This window comes from Semicossyphus pulcher, unplaced genomic scaffold (genome assembly GCF_022749685.1).
Source record: "Semicossyphus pulcher isolate SPU_LCO1_2020_fin unplaced genomic scaffold, fSemPul1.0.p SCAF_11, whole genome shotgun sequence".
NCBI classification, from domain to species: domain Eukaryota; kingdom Metazoa; phylum Chordata; class Actinopteri; order Labriformes; family Labridae; genus Semicossyphus; species Semicossyphus pulcher.
This window is the reverse complement of record NW_027211615.1, coordinates 11,107,877-11,129,596: the sequence shown is the minus strand read 5'-3', so window position 1 is coordinate 11,129,596 and position 21,720 is coordinate 11,107,877. Positions and strand designations below refer to the sequence as shown.

The window sequence follows — 21,720 nt, the reverse complement described above, 5'->3', positions numbered from 1 at the left end:
AGCATGCAGTCAACTGTGATATCACTCAAGGCCATCCTTAACCTCGCAGGTAAACTAGTTCCGAGAGTTCTTGCCAATTTTGTCAAAGAGAGCACGTCTGAAAATACAAAACAGCCATTGTTGCTAATTGCATCTTCATTTAACACAATGCAATTAATTTCCCATTTAGAGGCTCTGACGGTGCACTTGACTGTAAGTGCGATGCACATGAGGAGCCGAGTGACGCACACCCTGACACAATGACTGCTGCTACTGTTATGACAACAGCTACCACACTGTTAAGAGGTCCGACATTAACGTCAGGAGGAGAGCTTTTTTTCACTCCGTTTCGTCTTTACTTCCTGCCCTCTGTCTTTCACCGCAGTCCTCCCACCTACCTTCCATTTGGTCACACTCTTTTGTTTTAATGCACCTCTCCCTCCCGTCCTCACAATGGTTAGGGAAGGGGAAAATAGTCACCTTCCCACCTCCTTAAATAGCTGGTGTTGTCAGTGAGATCTAGAGAACACAAATGACCTATCTTTTTAGCTTCAAGCCTCAAATAATAAACTAATAACTTTACACTCCAAACACAATAAAGTTGAATAAAAAAACAAACGCATTCCCAGTCTGACTACGGCAACTTGCCATAGTTGTAACACCACTGCAAGCAGCTTGTCAAATCTGTGTTTCAAGTCAGTGTAGAATGTAAGTTAACTTAATTTTTTTTTACAATTTAGAAACTTTGGACGTTATTTACAAGCTGCTTGATCAGGAACAATCCTGTGGTTGCAGGGATTATACAGGTATCTGGTGCCTTATTCAAGATCTCAAATGCACCGACAAAGCGCCGAATCATTCATTTTCAATGGGAGGCGAGCAGACAGTTAGGGAGGCATGGGCAATCTGACAGGCAGAGCAACAAGCGGGTGCAATCCCGTGAAAATGTCGCGGCAGTGCTTATCTCACGCACACACCCCCCGCCCCCGCTGCCATAGTTGAAAGTTCTTGAACTTTTTTTCTACACGACGTGCAGTATGTACTTTGTAAACAGTTACCGGGACATAAACAGGAGGGCCTTTGCATGGCAGAGCATCAGCACAAGACAGGATCTATTAGGTAATGTAACGCAAGTTTTAACTTAAGCCAGGCTATACGCTACGTTAGTTGGTAACGGTTTAGTTACAGCTATGCTAATTTAGCTATTTGTTATAGCATATAGAGAAAATACAGTTGTACCGGCAGGGATACAGCAGTGCACAGAAGCAGTTTCCATGGTTACCACATGTAGAGCGCTTGGCGTTTACTCGCGGAGCGCTTGTGTGCCTGTCCATTCACACGAGGGGCGCAGTGAGACCCCGAGATGCAAGCGGGTACGCAGGCGGTGTGACGCCCCCCTTCTGAAAAGACCTTTATTTAAAAGCACCCTAGGCCATGTGATAATAACGAGGGCAAAGCAGTGATCTCAAGATAGACATTTAATCATGACAAAGATTGTTCGTGTTAATGGTTAGCTCCTTTGTAGATCAGAAACAGTACTGAACATGCTTTCTGATCTGTTACTTCTCATCATTTTTAAATTCATCAGTTATGTCCCACTTTTAGATCTGAATAATAGCTGGTATGATCTTTATACTCAATCAGGCAGTTTATCTTCACTTGTATGTTAACCTGTCCCTGGGTCTAAAATATTCATAAGAATACAGGGGGGGAACTGCAGATGCATATGATAATATAGGGCACACCCACCAGGCATAACTTGTGCCCCCAGTGGGAAATCTTTTCCCTTCCCACAGGAGTAAGAGCACGAGAAAGTGTAGTAGGAGCAGTAAAAATGGATGTAAAAGGGGGGAAGAGTTAGATGCTCACAGACTGTCCCAAACTGTCCTGCTTCTGCACAAACCTACATATGAAACAGCTGGACTTCTCTCCCTAGAGACACAACTCATCACCAAGCCAACCTTTGTTGCCCTTCAATTCAACACCGGATAATACTGTTACATCTATACTGGCTAATGTTTCAGTGTTGTGCCTGAAGAAGCCACTAAGAGCCCTGAGCAGCTTACCTTGCGGTGGGGAGTAGTCGTCAGAGTCGGTGTCGCTCTCACTGCTGTCCTCCACCAGGAAGCTGGGATAGTTCCAAGACATGCTGACGATGCCATCCGACTCATGCAGCAGAATGTGGGCCAGCATGCGCCCGTGGCAATCCATCACGATCACCTGTCCATCGGCCGTACCAAACAACACCTGGAGAGAAATAATAAAGGGTTATTAGGGAGAAGAACAAGAGAGACACATTTAACTTGGATACAAAGACAGAAGAAGAAAGATGGCAAGGACGGAATGCACTCTTGGAAATAGAAAAGGAGATGACAGATAGAGAGCAAACAACCAAAGAGAAATGTAAGTAGGGACTGGGAGAAATAGACATAAATGGGATGAAGGCGATGAAAAGAGACAAATATGCATACTGAGTTTGATGATGTCCAACCTGAGCTGACAATTTAATAGCACGCAAGCAAAAATATAGCCAAACAAAACCACAACACATTCAAAACAAAGGATGCCTGCTGTCACTCACAGATGATCCCCCTCAGGGCCTGTTTCTGCCTTCTGAATGACAAGTTAACATACTGAAGGTGGCAAAGGAAACCTTCTACATCTATTAGCATTCAAAGGCTGACATGGTGCTAGGTGGGAAAGTCATATTCGTGTGTGTATGTGTGTGTTTACATGAGTGTGTGTGTTACCTGCTGGTCATCGGGGGTCCAGATACCACAGGTAATCTGGCTTTCCAGGTTGATCTCGGAGGACCAGTGTCTCTGTCCGCTCACTGATCCAACCAGGACGAAGCCATCACGGTACGAGATGAGAGCCTGGGTGCCATCATGGGACCAGGTGAAGTCACTCACCTACAGCAGGCACATTAGTTAAGAAAGAGCAGAACATTCTCTGATCTTAAATGTAAAGATTTGCTGCTTGTGTTCTTCATATGTGAGAGCAAACTGATTATCATCTACTAACTAAATTGATCACAAAAGATGAGATGGCGTCAGGATGTGTGAGACTCAGCTCAGCAGCTGACAGTGATTGATGGATCGAGTTTATCCATCACATCTTTGCTTGGCAGTTATTTTTATCAACATTTTAATTTTTTATATTATTTCCATGTTGGGTAAGGCTAGAGGCAAAATCACTCGGGCATTCAAAATTATGATGGGAACAGGGCTCGAGACTAACGGCGTCCCGTCAACGACAGAAAATGTGTTTGGGACAAACAGATATATTCCCTGGGACGCCTCCAGACGAAAGGGATTTTTGTTTTTATGTATGTAGGCTATGTAACGTTCTAAAGATCGTTTAGCAATACCAAATGACAAACTGAACCAGCAAACTACAATGCAGTGCGTCTTCTCATGCTGTTACTATAGTTACCATCACTGGCCTGGCTACTCGGCACAAATGTATGAAAAATAGGAAGATCCTGAAATGTTCCCACGGTACCGGTCCATCTATCGCCTCATTTACAAACGGCTTGCTTGTAGGACAACGCAAATATGTTGCGCTGGTTACATCAAGAGGACACAGCATCATGGACATTATTTTATTAAATACTGTTCTATACTGCTATTGTAATAGCTGTTAATATACACATACATACATTACATTTTCATTAATACTGTACTGTTCCTGTGTATTGTATTTTACCTGCGCTCCTCTGTCATTGACCAGCTCCACAGACCAGCGGCCCTCATACTGGATCCAAACAAAGATCCCTCCATCTGTATCACAGGTGGCCAGTTTCTGGAAGGGCTCATTCCACCGCACCAAGACCACCTTAAAGAGAACACACAGAAAGAAATGTAATGATTAGAAAGATTGTCCTGTGCCCCTGACAGTGTTCTCTAGTATTTTCAGAGAGATATACAAACAAACTCACTCCAGATTGTGTTGTGTGTAATAAGGAAGTCAAAGAATTCAGCAGTGGCCTTTCTGTGACACAGCTCCCTCCCTCTACTACAACAGATAATGTAAGATGATCACAGTCCCTTGTCGGAGCGCCCTTGATCACGACTCTGCACCCTTGCCTGCACATTTCACTGCGAGTCGCTCTAAATTGGAGCGTCAGCTGAAATGCCTCAAATGCAGAAAGTAAGAATCCAAGTTCCCAGATTTCAACGGGCTAAATTTAGCATCAAACAAGATGAAAATATCACAAAGTGGGTTAACCTCATTTTGAAAAAGTCGCAAAGGAGCTGAGAATATCCTGAATATTACAGACAATGAGATGAAATCATAGTCAGGGAGTTGTCTAACCAAACATGTACCACTGTGAGTGTTCCTGCTTTTTGGGAACTTGAATTGTAGACGATAAATAGCTGATCTTGTGTCTCAGTGCCCATGTTATGATTCCCTTGGAAAAGCATTAACTTTGTCTAAATAAAAGAGATACACTTAGCTGTACTGCCTCTAACACCATGACTCACAAATGCTTGGGTTTCTCTAGTTGCCCAGAGGTCGGTGAATAAAGAGATAGCACATTATTAGCGAAAGATAAGAGTTGCAGAGGAGGAAGGTGTTGATCACAGGCAGAGAGGAGAATAGATCAGACTATTCATAAGCTCCCTCTTTGTTAGTGTCACCCATCTTAAAGTCACCCATTACAATCTCCATCCAGCCCCCTCCCATGTCTGTGTCTCTATCTGTCTGGTCTTCTGTAGCGTGACTCAGCCTATTCCCAGAGGAAAATAATCCTAAGCAGGGTGCAGCTCTGCTCTCGCTGGGCTCAGCACGTGGGCTGAACACGCTCAAACACACAGCACAGGGCTGGTTTAGCGAGGCTTACGCTCTCTGAGGGAAAGTCGAACAGATCAGTGGCTGAGAGTTGGATAAGCCAGCCAGGGTTGCTCGTTTCACCCAAACATTATCCCCTTTTCACCCGTTGCAACGATCACACAGATCAATCTACCAAGGATCTAATGGAACAGGTGTCATTTATCGTTGGTTTATACAACAATTCTATCTTTTTATTTATTTTTAGTGCACCGTGCATGAGTAATGCTCCTATAAATAAAGTCCAAATGGGTAAAGGATATCCCTTGAATTTTCCATGAAGATGTTTTTAGGGAATCAAAGTAGCAATACTGAGAAAACTCCAGTTACAAACCCAATTGACTCTTCAGGGCTTCCCTATTTGTCACTGCCTTGTGCATTGTTGGCTGTCTAAAGTGATAAAAGACAGCATCACCCTAAGTGAACCTGCAGTGATCTATCTCGCACAAACATGTTTATATGAATACACCGTGTGCAGCTCTGCAGGGTAATGAGTCTACAGTAGGATTCATCGCTCTCTTGGCCCTGTTCCCTCAGCAATAAGGTGTCTTGTGAGCCAGATTTACCGTGCTTCCTCTCCCACTCCCAGTGGTATAAATCCTAATGTTGCGGTGTGTCTCAGTTGGCAAGCCGCAGGAAAGAGGACAGAGACCTGACCTGAAAGAGACCTGACCTGATGCTGGATTGCGACTAAGGTCTCTATTTCATACTGACTGAGTTGACCATATTCATAGAGCATTAAAAATGGCCTGCTATCTATCATTCAGCCACAGTGGTCACCTGATGCAGCAGTGCTCAAGCTGACAAGCTTCTGCAGAGGTATTGTCAAAGATAACACATTTTCATGTTGAAAGATCTCATCAGGGGAAAGTAAAACCATGTTGGTACACCACTCATTGCCCCGTCTGCAACCTCTGGGGAGCAAAATGGATTTTCCAGATTATATCATACAAGCCATAACAGTTCCAGCCAGTGTAGACACAAGGCCTTGGATTTGTTAGGAGGTTTAACATAATTTAAACACTGCAACAAAGAAAAAAACACAAAAGAAATTGGACATTGGTTTGCACGTGTGCGCACTTATCAGAAGCCTCATAAAAGGTGAGAATAATCTGTGTTTGTATGCGTAAATTTAGCTCAGCGTGGAGATTAGTGCAGACCGGTCAGGCATCCCACGAGGGGACAGCTGAGCACCTCTCTGTGACGCAGCAATCTGAGAGATCAGACGTCACATGGAGGGAGACAGATAGGATAAGAGTGAGAAGCCACAGCACAGCGAGGGACCAGAGGGATCACAGGCACGTGCACATGTGCAAACACATACAGGCTGGGTGTTCAATATTATACAACAATTAGTTCTGATCAAGTGAAGAGAGACAGGAAATGTGGGGAGTAGAGACATGCACCAAATGATCGGCAGACCGGGAGCCGAACCTGTGATCAGTGATTCTTGTTAAAAGATCTATTCAAAGCACGGTAGAATGAAATCTAACAGAATTAGATCTTTTTTTAATTACACGGGAATAGAGCAGACAGCTGCAGCATGAATACAAAAGCCTGAAGCTACATGTTTTCATCGCATCCTAATCAATACCTAGAAAGAGAAAAGAAAACTACATGCTCCTGATCCCTTTAATTCTGCCCTTTGGCTGATACAAGGCCATTGACAACTTCTGCCCAGGAAATTGGCACCGTCTCCGCTCCTGCGGTGCCGTGCTGTTGTCATTGCAGCCCTGGCCTCTTGCTGGGGACTTCGAGTCTGGGAGCTGAGCTGACCCTAGCAACTTAACTGAGAAGACCAAATCAAATCAGGGGACAGCTTTGGGTTGCACTGGAGTCAGCAGAAGTGAGAGGACACTGTGACAGTGCACAGTCACGGTGGTGCAGTCGTGAGCACATGGATCCTTGGCATCACTGGTCCCTGGCATGAAGGACTTTTGGCGAGATGGAGCGGCACGGGTAGAGCAGGTGCTCAGTGTTTCAAAAGTAGAGCTGAAGAAACACAACTTGTCACTTTTGACACTACACACTGCATGCAAGATGAGATGAAACTGAAACACACATGCACTTGCTTTAAGTAAAGAAAGGGTTTATGTTTAGGAAAAGTCATAACTTCAACTACAAAAAATGTTTAGAGTATCACTGAAAGGTCAAGGTCACAATAAAATCAGATAAAAGCAAGTGAGACAGAGAAACTCTCTGCCCTTTAGCTCAGCAGTGTCCTCTACCCTCTCCTCAGATTCTGGGTCTGACAAGATATTAAATCAGAAGCAGAACTCAATTAAAGAAAAGCGCTGCGTTGTGCTGATACAAAAGCATGGAAGCCAAAATGAACAGAGTATTTCCAGAGTGATTTGCAGTGTGACTGAAAGGGCAATGGGACAGGACCTTCAGGGGAGGTACAATCTAAAATGCTTATGAGTAAAGCAAGCAAGGGATAAAACCAATATCGATATCTGATAATAGCTTCAATACTCGTTATTACTGGGTGTGATGCAAGGCTAGAAGAAAGCAGCTGCAAGCACACTGTGTACTCTGGGTGTCGGAAAATCATGATTTAAGTTGGTATTTTTTAAGGGGAGTTTCCGCAACAATAGTTGGGCACATGGCTGATATTTTATTGACTACACATCAGATTCAGTGTCAGAATAAAATGGAAATTTATGCGTAGAAAGGTAAAATATTTATATTTTCTGAATTCTAGTGACAAGATAGAAGATATAATCTCAAAGATTCCAGTTTTGTGGCGATAATTGGTAATTATGGGAGCTCCCTTTGTCATGGCTCTAACTCTTGATTTTCCTCATTTATTTACATGAATATCTTCAAGATTTTTCCTTTAAGTTTTATAGTCTAATGATATTTATGTCTAGATTATCAGGCTTTTAGTGTATGCCAATGTACACAGCCTTCTTGGTGCATGCAGTAAAACAACAGTACACAGAGACTTACAGTCACCTACAATAATGCAGTGAGGATGTTACTGAATTACCTCTTTATACCAAAGGTATAAAAACAGTGATATGATTGTCCAGGCTGCCCTTCTTAAATTGTAAAAGGACATTCTGGGAAAGAATCATGAAATGCACAAATTCATCTATAACTTGTCTACAGTTTACTATGTTATACTTGTAGTTATTGCCATTCTTCAAATGTGTTTCTAGTCTGTATTAAACAAGCTATCAATGGAATAGTCTGAGTTGAATCAAACTACTAAATGTGTCATATGGAAATGTTCTATGCAAATACTACATCTATGTAAACTGTGTAAACAAAAAGCATATATAAATGGGCATACATTATACAAAAAGACAAACAAAAACCGTCTGGTGCTTACATGTGTTTTTTTGTCTTGACAGACATTTGCTGGATTGAGGAGCTTTTATCCTGCAAATAGCACAACTCTAAAACAAATAGAAACCAAGAGTGCAGAGAAGTCTAAGAATATAACCTGCAGAGTATTGGAGTCTACACGAGCAGACGGGTACGCCTGGATCTGAGGAAGCAGCAGACCTGAGTGTTATGCAACATGTCCTCTCCAAGGATGGATTAGCACACCAAAGCCATTTCCCCTAAGCACATTTGGTGAGAACACTTTAACTCAGTGAATGGGTCGTGTGCGCTCAATCCTGAGCAGGGCTTCTTATGTCAAGAGGTCAGACAAGGAGAAAGCAGAAGAGGATACTCGTGACAAGAACGTGTGGAGGTAGTGACAAGCACAGTGGAGAGGAACATGATAGGAGGATGGAGAGGCAGGGGAAGGAAGTGCAGAGACAACGTAACAAGACCAGGAAACACTGTAAGTGTCTAGACAAGGTGGTGATGGAAGTTGAGGTGAATGACACTGAAGAAAACTGAGGCCAGAATGCAACAAAGCCCACTAAAAGTCACGCCTGTACTCCAACTTGTCCTCAGCTCTTGCATTGCAGGAAAAAGTGCTGCATTCTGAATGTCTTGTAATCCATTATTATGCTCTCCATTAAGTCTGAACAGACATTTTAGTTTCACTGCACCACAGAAGTCATCCAGTATCCTCTTCCTTCTCTCTGCCAATTTAAAAGAGAGGTCCCAGATCAGTGCTGGTTCTTTCACAGGCCCTCTACCAGGAATACTAACTAATTTATTTATGATGCTTCGCCAAGAACCAACTTAAAACGCATGAAAACGTCATGGAGTGCGAATTAAAAATGAGAGAGGGAAGTGTTGGGTTCATCTTAGAGAGTGATTAATTCCCTCTGATCAGCTAGATTAAAGGAGAAGTTGGAAAGTCTAACAGTTTCAGGGGCCTGAAACAAGAGGCTGAAAAAACTAAACCACAAGTCAAGTGCTCGTGAAAGAGTACTAAAACGAAAATTTGAAGCTTCTGCCACACTTATTTACTCAATTAAAGCTTCTCTAGAGAAAACCTAAAATGTGAATACTCCTCTATTCTGTATTTATGTATGGAATAAAATGACATTAAAGCAAGGATTATGTGATCAGTTACAAGATCAGTTTGTGCCTCATGTATGCCACATAAAGCTGCTCTGTCAGTTCAAACCACATGGTGAATCAATACACAGGAGCTGGTGCCCCGGGCTCTCTGCTGGATCAAAGCCTGAAACATTTGTCCCTTCTCTAGCTCAACGAAGAGCCTGGATCTGGCCTCAAGAGGGAAAAACCAACAGAAGAGAATCCTGCCTTTTGCCAATAAACCACCAATAAGACTCATGGGAATCATAGTCAGGTCTGTATGAAAAGCTGTCACACAAAAGGCTCACTTAAAAGGAGTTTCATTCATTAACACAGTGACTTTGTGTTGATGACTTTATAAAGACTTTATGTTGAAGATCTTTAGTAACCAAATGATAAACATCCTTCTTTAAGATTGTCACATAATGTTTTACTTTGTCTCACAGCACCCAAGCTCAAGAATAAGGAGACACTTTGTACTTTCTGACTGCAAGAAACTACTACTCACTGTAGCAAAATACACCTGCTGGCCAATTATGTTGCATCAATTAAAGAGGCATATGCCAGAATCCCAACACATAGCCTTCAGTGTGGATAAGATTTGCTTTGCTGCCGACAAAATATTAAAAATAGCCGTATGATGCCGTCTTTACACTGGAAACAAGAGCACTTCCATCACATAGTAAAGCATATATGTATGATTTTATTGCAAGACAAATAGCACAGCTATCAGTTGACGGGATTCTGACAGACAATTTGCCCAAAACCTTTGTAGCAGCCAACATTTCATGTCAGCATGCTGACAGATATTGTCAAGCCTGTCTCGGATGTTCAGCTCTCACAGAGAATGAGTGGACTCCTAGTGACTAGCTGCTCAGTCTGTTCAGCATTGGGTTGTCAAAAGAAGCGTTGATCTATTCTGATGCACGTCCCACAGGGACTTCTCTGCAGCATCACATGTACAGGTAAAGAAAAACTTGCTTTTATCTATTTATAATATTATTAGAGTGAGGTGCAACTGACACACCAGGTCAGCAGCTCTGTTTAGATAAGACTATAAAAATAGTATCAGGACTTTTGGGGCCAAATTTCTTTCAATACAACTATTTTTACTTGTCTGATTTTATTTTTAGTCTGAAAAATGTTACTCAAGCAAACAGACAATTTGGGAAAAAAATGTTAGAACAAAATAGAGTTAATATCAATCCCATCAATCCAATGATCAGTGTCTTTTATTCTATTTTAAACAGATACCAACAAAGAAGTCATGTTTTTCCAGATATCTTGATGAACACTGTTGTTCTTGTGTTTGTACCACTATAAACTGAATATCTGTACATTCTGGATGGCTGGTCGACAAACAAGGCTGTTTGAAGACAGCACACATTTCAATGACTCAACAACTTAATCAAAATCCACAATTCAATTTTCAATTAAAACATTCTTAAAGAATTTATGGCTTATCCAGTTAATACATTTACATGCATACAGATTTTCCACTATATTTTTGTGCATATTACAAAACATTACTGAAATAAGGTATTTCCAACACTGGTTACCAGTGAGCTCATTTGTCTTTGAAGTATTACTTTTTTGCTTCGGACGTGCACAAAAGAGGCAAGGGCGGAGAGGTAAAAACATTGAGGATCCTCGATTTTGCGTTTGATTTTGATGATTGAAATTAAAAATTCCGTTTAAATAACTTTTGATTAGAAAAAAACACAGGTGCGACAGCCCTGATCACAGGTAAATTGACCCTTCGCTAAGCCCCTCCCTTAAATGGCCACTGTCCAGTCCTATGTTATCAACCGTAACTAGGCACGGGAGGACAAGACAGAACAGGGACAGGTGCCGAAACGGTGTGCATAGTGAATATGCAAGTCAGATATCCTCAAAGTTTGCGGGGGGGGGGGGGTCATATTTTTCGCTTTTCCCGAAGCCAAAAACTCAAGACGAGAGATGTCGGACATGGATTCAAATCATGGAAGACCTGATTTGCAGCTTAATCTATCGCAGATCTGAAAAAAACTCCTTTGTTTGCTCCAAGGTAAGATGCTAACTAACTTGGCTAGGTTAGCTTGTTAACAAACAAAGACAATTAAATAGCCTATTAATTAAAAGTCAATCCAGATCCAGTGTGTGAATCAAGCCAACGATTTGTGAGCAACAACCTGACGCGCTTTAAACAAAATGAAAAAGTGGGATCACTTAGTTCTCCTAGCAATGGGCTACAAACATATTAGATAATGAAAGCTATAGGGAGTCATACCTAAACATTAGCTTAAAATAAAACAATATATTGACTTACCCTGCTGTGCAAGAACATTGTTGTTCCTGTATGATTGTCCTTAACATGAATTGTCAAGCTGTGGGGTGCCTGACGCTTGCATTGGGACCAGTGAGCTTTGCCTAAATGTTTATGTCTTCTTCATTCTGAAAACTCGACTGACAAATTATATTCTGGATGTAGTTTTCAAATGCGTATTGTAATCATTTCTATCTACTTCTCTAATATTTGGGGGCTATTTTTTCAGAAATTTGCTATTATTTCCCTTGGAACATCTCTCACTGTTATAGTTGAAAACGCCATAATATTTACATGCTGATGCGAGAGCTTGACGGGCGTAACAACAGTAACCAAGGGGGGCAGGACTTAGCGAAGGGCCAATTGATGAATAAAAATAATCAATGTTGGAGCCCTAGAAAGACAAAAAACTTCAGACAAACCTCACTGCAATATTTATAGCAACCCAACAGACCAAAATGTATAATAATAAAGTTAAATGAGTAATGGTTGACCCAGTTAAAAATACATGCACACACACAAAAAAAACATTTTATGGATATTGATAACAATATCATGCTGTCATGGCGGTGTGTTATGGGTCTGAGGATTTCTGCAAAGCAACCACGCTCCATGAAAAACACAAAGCCCAGAATACAAAGTACTTCGCTCCCCTCTGTGAAAGGATGGTTGTTGGAGATAGAACAAAAGGAGCATGGCACCACACACATACACCTTGCTCCCTTTGAAGCTGTTACCTTGTAATTATCTCTTACCCTGGCTGACAGAGAATTAGACACAGGGAGGAGGACAGAGCTTCATCAGAGATGTACTACAGACCTTGGACCTACAAAACCTTTTAATTAACTGAAGAGGACCCTGAGAGCCTTCAGAATAGGTGCTAGAGCAGGACCAGAGCTGAGCTTCAACACAAGATGCTTTTATCCAGTAGTAACCTGTAGTGCCATGAGTGCCAACATAGCCATCCCCTTGCAGAGCAACTCTGGAATATAGTCTCCTACTCATCTCCCCTCTTCTTAACAGACATCCGACAGCTTAAGATCCATCCTTTACTACATTGCCCATATTTGGGCCAAGTCCAAAAGGCGCATCAGTTCAGATGCTGCCTTACATTAGAATGATCACAGGACACTCGGGTCTATACATCACCAGGAATAATGGCCAAACTTAAGGATGCTGGCATGAGTATTGATCTTGGCAGAGCCTGACTCCTACACGATGCTTCATGTTGCATTTCTTGTGTGTGCTCTTTCATAACGTGAGTGGAGCTAATTTACGTGAAAGGACACTCGTCACCAAAGACGACAAGTACTCAATGACAGAGCTGACGTTTAAAGGGCAGAACTGTCGAGGGACACGACTGCTTTTACTGCTGAGCGTGCAGCTTTGAAGACACGGAAAGGTTACCAAAATGTATTGACAGAGCTCTTACAAAAATACATTTTATAAATCAATTAATGTTGGGATGAGGAGAATATTTGCCTGTTCCAAAACTCAATAGTACCAAGAGAGGACTGGAAGAAGTAAAGTATCAATCTCTTGGGCAGTAATTTCTGTTGGTGTTGGAGGTTTGGGAGTTGGAGTGTATAATGCAAACAGTTTTCTCTCCTCTCCTGAACAGAACTGGGATGGAAAATGGCGTGAGTGAGTGAACAGATCTGTCAGAACTTGACAGAATTCATTAGTTGGTGTGATATCCACCACTGTCAGTAGCCCCAAATTATGCACAGGGAGGACGAGTGATGGATTTGCATTTCCTGAAGTTTTTATTTACTGCTTTGTATGAAATCTAAAATGAAAGCGGAGACGACGGTTATTATTTTCATTACTGATGCTGGGATTTTTCACCCGGTTGCGTCCCCCCACAAATATTTATCTAAAAGCATTATAGTAAAGTTAAAAACACAATGCTGGATTGGGTAAATTATTGAGAATAAAACCACTAAAAAATGATGATTTAATGAAGGCAAGAGAGTAAAAATTATTATAGTTTAAGGAAATGTTTGTTTAAATCATTCAGCAACACCTAATGAGGATCCGAAAAGAAAGAAATGCAACAAATTTTAATTCAATACTTAAAGTAAAATTTGGAACTTGATTATACAAAACATGTCAATTTTAATAGATGGGCGATTAACTCAAATTCACACGTCTGGGTTCATTAGAGTTATGAGGCTTTAACCTCCTCCACACCGCATGCATGATAACTATGGGGGAAATTTCAGTACTTGGACCACATTCAAGTGGGCAGAGTTAAATGACATTTCTGCTGCGCTTCAGTCACTCTCTGTAGGGATTCATCCACTCTCCCCTCAGCTGCCTTATGGAATGCTGACACTGCACCTTGCTCCATCTGACCAACAGCTACACCCACTAAAGGAGAAAACGCAACCTGTGTGCAATCTCCACTGGTGCCAGCACTGCTACATACTGAGTGGAATATTCATATACATGGTGGGCAAAAGACCCCAGCATGATTTTTCCATTAAAAAAGATGGCAGTGTACAAGAGGTGGAAAACTTTGGAGGATATAACCATGGTGAGAGATAGGGGTACTGAAATGATTCGACTAGAAAACGCAGAGAGATCTACCGCACAAGGTGTCGAAACAAGAGCAACAGGAAGTATATAGGTTTACTTCCGGTTACGATGATTAAATCACCTGCTGTAAAAAGACTCAAAACCATCAGCCTGTCAAGGAAAGGACAGGGTCTTACACCCTTTAACTAAACTGCAATCTTGGATCCCAACGGCTACAGTCTGACGACAATATAGACTGGGGACAACAGTAAACATGCCGGGCGTGTCGTCGGCGGTTAGCGATAAACGTCTTCCAGTCAAGACTTTTCCATGGGCTGCATCGTTCACAGAAAAAGAAACCGTTTTTCTTGTGATTTACTTTAATTAATGGGTCTTACCTTTGCTGAAATTTAAACATCATGATGCAGATTTATAAAAAGTAAAAATGAAGCTTTGTCAGGTCTGTCCTCAAGAGGAGAAGAAAACTACTTTTAAAATGCTCATTTGTTGAACGGGGTCCGATCGATCATTTTTGATGCATTTGAAGAAGTCGGGAAATCTGAACGCTGAACGACTTTCGTGACACCGTGTCAAGGGAATTTATCTAAAGTTGAATTTTAGATCTGGAACGGATTGTTGGCTGAACTTGCTGCAGATGTCTGTTTATAGAGATTAATTATTGGCTAAATCGTTGTCAAATGACCGCTGATGGGATCCGGGATGTCTTTATGGCGCATTAAGTTCCGCCTGCTTTTGCTCTCCACACAGACTGCTTTTCCTGCATACGCCGCAGCCTGCCGATACGTGATTGGTCAATATTACTCGGACTACAAAAGTACTACAAACAGAAACCAGAACACTTGCCATCCTAAAATCCACGTCCATGCCTACAGTACAGATTATACATTTCTACATAGAATCTGTAAATAAAGACCAACTAAAATGAAACATCTTTGTGCTACATAAGACACTTGTTGGCACAAACCCGCCCTAAATACAGTAGAAGTACAAAGATGCCTGAAAGCTGCAAGGACATTTTTTTTAACCTGACCCAGCAGGTGGGAGAAGGAAGAAGTAACAGGAACCCTGCAAAGGCTGTACTCTTCAATTACAACTTTGTTTAACAACAATGCAACCAGTAATAATAAGATTTTAATTTGCAGTTCACTGCATCCTGGGTGTAAAGGGTTAAGGAGGTCAATTATGTATCATCAAAAGAATACATTCATAGAAACTGATGATATATTATGGTGTAGAAGACAATAATTATTAGAAAAAAGGAAATGTAACGCAACAAGTGCTCTAATGCTGTATTATTATTATGAAGATTTTTAATGTATTATCTTATGTCTTAAATAGATTAAACTTCAGAAAGTCTGCTTTTGCTTAATTATTACTTCTAATCTACTATTGGAAAGTAAATAATAATTGAATTAAATTATTTTGACAAGGTTTCTTGAAATCAAAATATGATTACCACTCTAAAGTGACATATGTATCAAAAATGTATATTCAAGTAAATATTGTCAGAATCCAACAATGCAACATTAACAGTCATTTCTACATGAAACTCCTCTTACCTCGCTGTTGTGTCCTCTGAGATTGAAGTTTACTCTCTGTGGGGTGGGTCGGTCCCGTCTACAGTGACTGGACGTGAATGTGACCCCGACAACTCCTCGCCCGTTCCCGGTAGCGAGCCAGCCCTCCTCATAGTAGCGCTTCCTGCACACCGGCTTCTCCTTCTCGCTTTTGGGCACCCGGCCCTTCCAGGACAGGCACAGGATGTTGGAGTCGCTACACAGGACAGGGCCATGCTCCACGGCGGCGAACATCCCTGCAGCTCTCTACACCCACAGTGGATATGAAACAAAAAGAAGATCCACAAGAGGGAGGTTGGATGTTTTTCAGAGGGGTCGGTACCGTTAAGAGCGCCTCTCCTCCACTGAGGTTACTGGTTCTGTGTCGGATGTGAGACAGCGACAACGGTGCATAGTACTTGCGCTTTCCTCTCGGCTATCTCGGTTATTTGCAAGACTGAAAAAAGGTGAAAAACTTGAGGTCACAAAACTGTGGACTTTAACATTGCTGGATTGAACTAAAGGCACTCATTCAAGTCATATTGATGCTTTTGATCAGTGAGCTACCTCGTTGATGCTGTATTTAATGACAAGGCAACAGATGAAGAGTACCGGAAAAATACTTAGAAATCCTCTGTGGCAGATTCAAGACTCGTGTCAGCTGATGAAAAACAAACATCCACAAAACAAAAAAGCTTTATCTTGTAAACTCATCAACAGGCAAGGCATCCATTCCATACAACAGGTCCCAGTGCTTCCAGATGATGTTAGTAACGTTTCTGTCCAGTTCAGTGTATCATTTCTGGGCTCAGCGTCCTCCTCATACGACCTCGGCCGTCTGTGTGAGAGGAGGAGCAGGGACTCCTCTCCATCAGCTGTCAGCCAGCAGGAGAGCTGCTTCTCCCGGTAACGTCATCACGTCAGCCAGTCTGCCTTTTCAACCTGCTGCGGGGATCCCATGGAGGACTGCTGTACAAGAAAAACAAGAAAAGGATGTCAGTATCACGCAGAAACGGTCGCTACCAACTATACAAACGTGTGTTATAAAAAACGTTTTATAAAGCGGACAGTCGGTGCCGCGCTACAAGCATGTAAAAGTGCTAAAAGCACTCACCTGCCACCCACAGCCGTTAATTTAAATATTAATACGCTAGCCTAAAATTACCCCTCACTTACCGCTACTTATGTCTCACTGAGCAATCACTTGAGGACTATCCAGCACAGCGGAAGGATATTTAACTAATTGTTGAATTATTAAACGAACCATGTATCACTTTAGAATCATTTTATACACTAAACTGAGTTACCAAGGCGGCCACTCGCGGCTAAGCGTTAAATAAACCCCGATGGAGGAAAATTGATGAGAGGTAAACAAGATAACGACACAATAAAGAAAAAAAATAGACGATGTTTAACGAAATCCAACGAGATCCGCTAAAACCGACAGACCAGCGGGCGCTGACGGACACTAACGGACATTAAGGTTCGTGATGCGGCTGACTGTCAACTGATAATAAAATGACACGAGATGAACAACAGGTCTGTAGGAAAATAATTGTGATTAAAGTAACTGTCATTAAAAAACAGTATCTACATCAGCTCAAATAAGACCAAATTAAAGACGGTAGAAGAGCATCACATATATATCTACCTCCAGCAAAAGGAACAGTCATGTTAACGTTAAAACATGTCTGTTGACGCAAAGAAGGAGCACGAGACACTAACGGCTCTAACTGACACTCAAATACTGCCGAAGCCCGTGAAATGATGCAAAAAGTCCATCACCGTGAGCTGCCTGCTAGCTACAGTTAGCTAGATCCTGGGTGTTGGATCAGGATACAGAGCTATGTGGGCTCCATAGATCAAAACATGTCAGCAGTGGGATTAAGCTTTCCTCCTTTTTTTCTTCTTTGTGCTGTAACGCTAAACCGAGACACTAATGAACGCACCTAACGCTTTCTGCCTATGTTGTCGCAACCACAAAGAACAGCCCGTGTTAGCTAACCGGCTAACCGACCAGCTAACTAGCTGAACCCGAACCACCATCAACGGATACTGGCTCAGTCCATCCGCCGCTGGCACTCGTCGCTAAGGCTACGGCTAGCAGGTTAGCCGACTGTTTATCCTAACCTTTTTGTTTAAATATTAGCATGTAGCTCTTTAAAATAACCCCATGTCGATGGGGTGGCGCTGAAATAGGCAGAATAATATCAGACCTGTCGTCAACAAAGCCGGAGAAACATCAATGACCAGTGAAGTGCCTACCGCGGTTCTGTACTGCTGCTGCTTCCTCCGCCTGCAGCCTGCTTCTGTTCACTGGCAGGGCCCGACAGCTGTGTCACGTGACAGGCACGTGATTCAGACCAATTAAATTACTTCAGTCCACATCAATAAACTGAGAATTTTTATCTTTAATCTAATCTTCTTTCAGATGAGGATCAAACGACATGCTCTTCAGTGTCAAACTACAAATTTTAGGTTTGTTTGACACTGGTCAGCCCTAAAAATATCCTTGCATGGAGGGCTTGGCGATATGGCCAAAATCCTATATCACAATATAGGATTTTTCATATCTCGCTAACGATATATATCTAGATATATCATGTTTTCTGGTAATTGAACAAATAAATAGTCTATATGAAATAACCACATGGTAAAGCCTATTTTTGGATAATCCTGTGTGAATTAAATACTTCATAAATAAAAAGTACTGAGTTTCCGTTTTCACTTGGGCTGAGCCTGAATCCTTTTCTGCATATTAATGTCCATGTTAATAAACAACGCCTCCCTCAATGACTCAATCCAGGTTCACTCCCACGTGCAAGGATTAGACCGTAAAGCATTGTCAAAATGAGTAAAAATAGCCTTAAAGCACTTCAGCTGCTGGTTTTGTGACATCATGATAGAGACTATATAGAAAAACACATACGATACACATTTTCATATTGTTTTAACGATATATACTGTCATGTTGCCCAGCCCTACTTGCAGGCAATGGTTGGAAAAATATCCAGATTTCAACAAAAATATCAATACATCAATGTAAGTAGAGGTCCTGAATTAAAAGTTACTTCAAAGTACATTGGACGGTATAGTCCTGACATTGTACTAAGTTGACACCAGAAAATAACAAATTTCAACGATGAAATGTTCGGTTTAACTCTGCTCTCTATGTACAAGCATTTAAACATTAAATATTTAAGGTAAAAAATATATTTAAGTACTAAATAGTCTGGGTTTTTTTTAGAATGGTCCTCTTCGGTACCAGTAGGTCTTCCAGCTCACACAGTTCTCACAGCTGAGGATTAACTTCAGTTGTAGTTCAACCTCCAGTACACACGGGGGAAGCACTGGAATATCATTTTTCCTGTTGTCGCTCGTCTCACAAACATGGCTGCCTCCATGGCTCTCAGACGAGAATTATGTTCCTTGGCAAGGATATTTACAAAAGTCTCACATTTGGTACAGTATCTAACATATTTTTTGTTTTGTACAACATCTACAAACGATTGACCAACGTAACAGTTTAACCTAGGAGACGTTCAAAGCAGTGGTCAAAAAATCTCACTATTCGATAACTGAAGGCAATTGTAGCATGCTGGTTGTACAGTAAATGTGATGTTAAATGTTTTTAATGTACATTTATTCACAGGGACCGAGAGCTGTGGGCGCTTGTTCAGCTCACCAGAGGTGTAATATAATCAGGTTGGCATCAGTTTTCATGTCCTTCGATTGATAACCGCAGTAAATACCAGTGTACGTCAGTGTTAAACTTTTACTACAGCAGCTATCACCAAAACTTTGTGAAATTACATCTGCAAATGGACTCAATGAAGTTGTCACATATTGTGTATAGAGCGTTGCACATGCTTTAAATAATCAAATTAGTAAATGTGTTTGTGTAGAGGATAAATCATGTTTTTAAACTTGTATTAAATAATGCAATGTGGTGTGTTTTAAAACAGGGGCAAAAGAACATGGGGAAAAAAGAAACACAATAAGATCTATAGGGGTTATTTGTGAAGTAGAAAAAAATCTAATTGTACAGATAAGAACTGTAATTAATGAAGCAACCACCGCAGAAGGATGAAGTGCACAAGGGTGCAACGTAGGTATCTGTAGGCCTGCAGCTAACAATTGTTTTCCTTATCAGTTCGTTGCAATTTTCAAGGGTCTAAAGTGACGTCTGCAAACTGCTTGCTTTGTCCAGAATTAAGTCACAGAATCATTTGTGTTAAACTTGGCATATTGATAACAAGTAAGAAATGATTAACCGCTCTGTCTCTGCAGGTCCCATCTCCCATTGACATCCAGCACATCCTTCCACACAGCAACAGTGCTCTCATCCACACCTTCATCAGTGAGTTATCAGTTTCTTTATTCTTCTCAGACTGCGTATTTAACAGCTGATATTAAAATAATACAAACTCTAACAAATGTCCATGTATGTGCTTACATTTGTTTCCTTGCAGATCACTGTCACAGAGGAGCCGGACAAACTGTTTCAGAAGGTGTCACTGCTGGTCAAAAGTCATGACAGGGCCGTGTTGGACAGTTATGAGCTCTTTGCCACAATGGCAGCGAAAGAACTGGGAATCAACATCAACAAAGTGTGAGTACAAGCTGCCACACATGACTGAGAAATGTGAGCCATTTAGTCCATCATTCATCACTGACAGTATTCTGATGTTTTTCCTTTCTTCCTCTGCTACAGTTATGAACCTCCCAAGGACATGGACAGGCTCACAGTCCTGAAGTCAGTTCACATCTTCAAGAAACACAGAGTCCAGTATGAGATGAGGACACACTACAGATGCATTGAGGTAATCAGTCCCAATCTCGTAAATCACATTGCCATTTTGTCATCTCAAAAAGGCAACAACTTGCAACTGTTGCTCATCATTCTTGCCATATATTTGATACTGTTTATGTTGGATGCTATGAAATTTGTTACATCACTTATAAAGTGTTTTTAGAAGGAAGTTTGGAAACATCTGTAGGTAAAAATTTAGGGACTCTCTTTGGACTTTTTCTCCTTTTAAGGGCCAGGAATGACAAATATGCCATCCGCTTGTGCCTGTCATTTATTTGGATCTTTTGTACACTATTTTTTCTGTGCCCCTCCCAAATTTCATGACTCAAGGAGTTAAATGTCTATAGATATTAAACCCAAAAATGGCTTCTCTACTATGCTTTTTCAGGGTGCAAAAAATGTAAATGCAATTTTCAAACTCAGCCAAAATGAAAAATGAAAAATGTTTGGTCTTAAATAGCAAATACTGTACAAAAGATTTAAACCTAAAAAATGGAAACTTAATCTGATTTACAAAGAACAACCTATATTTGTTTGAAACGCCTCACTAGGTGTGTGATGTTAGACCCTGAGTCTAAGTTGTTTTCTCTTGTTTTGTAGCTGGCCCATCTAACGGGCTCCACAGCACAGGTGTACCTTGAATACGTCCAGAGGAACCTCCCTGAAGGTGTAGCCATGTCAGTGAAAAAGGTAGAGAAAGTCCTACACCAGTGACAGTCCAACCTGCTCAGATTTATTATGCTTTTAAAAGGTCTGAATGACTAATTGATTTTTTTTTCTTTCCATTTGTCCATGTTACCAGACCGCCATGGAGACGATTCCAGATCACATCCTTAAACCCATGTGGAAGGACGACCCCGCTGACGACAAGCCCAGCCCGTGATAATGTTGATATTGTTTAGTAAATGGAGAAAAATGCAATATTAAATTATGGTTTTCATGCAGTCATTAACTGCTTAAGATATACATTTCAACATCATCATCAATACACAGCTGAACACCACAAAAAGGGCCAGCTAAAGCACTTAATGGTGCGTTACTGTCTTCATTTACTGGCAGGTGTGTTTTCATTGTGTACAGAGTCTGACCTACTGTATGTTGTACTTTGTTTTTGCAATAAATAAGTTCTGCATGTAGTGACATTTTAATCAATCTTTTTGTGCTGTGATTAAGTCTTAATTGTGATTTTGAGGGTTCTTCTACTAAATATTACAATGTTTTTGTTCAACTATTTACAGTAA

At 41.2% G+C, this 21,720-nt stretch overlaps 2 protein-coding genes across 4 annotated transcripts in view; one reads left to right on the top strand and one right to left on the bottom strand.

The window, feature by feature from the left end:
* Positions 1–17,959, bottom strand: part of tulp4a (TUB like protein 4a) — a 31,591-nt gene extending 13,632 nt beyond the window's left edge. For 2 of the 3 annotated variants that reach the window (XM_069685554.1, XM_069685567.1), the window contains exons 1-5: positions 17,932–17,959; positions 15,670–16,635; positions 3,688–3,816; positions 2,730–2,891; positions 2,046–2,226 (exon numbers count right to left, since the gene is read on the bottom strand). In XM_069685554.1, coding sequence (XP_069541655.1) covers positions 2,046–2,226; positions 2,730–2,891; positions 3,688–3,816; positions 15,670–15,921 — 724 coding nt within the window. In that variant the 5' untranslated portion in view covers positions 15,922–16,635; positions 17,932–17,959. Of the gene's footprint in view, positions 1–2,045; positions 2,227–2,729; positions 2,892–3,687; positions 3,817–15,669; positions 16,636–17,451; positions 17,518–17,931 lie in introns of those variants that run through there. The other variant, XM_069685562.1, reaches the window with a different exon arrangement.
* A 1,087-nt stretch (positions 17,960–19,046) lies between these two features.
* mrps10 (mitochondrial ribosomal protein S10) lies at positions 19,047–21,720 on the top strand. Its single transcript, XM_069685578.1, has 7 exons — positions 19,047–19,128; positions 19,319–19,371; positions 19,957–20,026; positions 20,139–20,278; positions 20,381–20,489; positions 21,080–21,169; positions 21,282–21,720. Exons 1-7 carry the CDS (start codon positions 19,057–19,059, stop codon positions 21,360–21,362), a joined length of 615 nt encoding a protein of 204 aa, XP_069541679.1. The 5' UTR covers positions 19,047–19,056; the 3' UTR covers positions 21,363–21,720.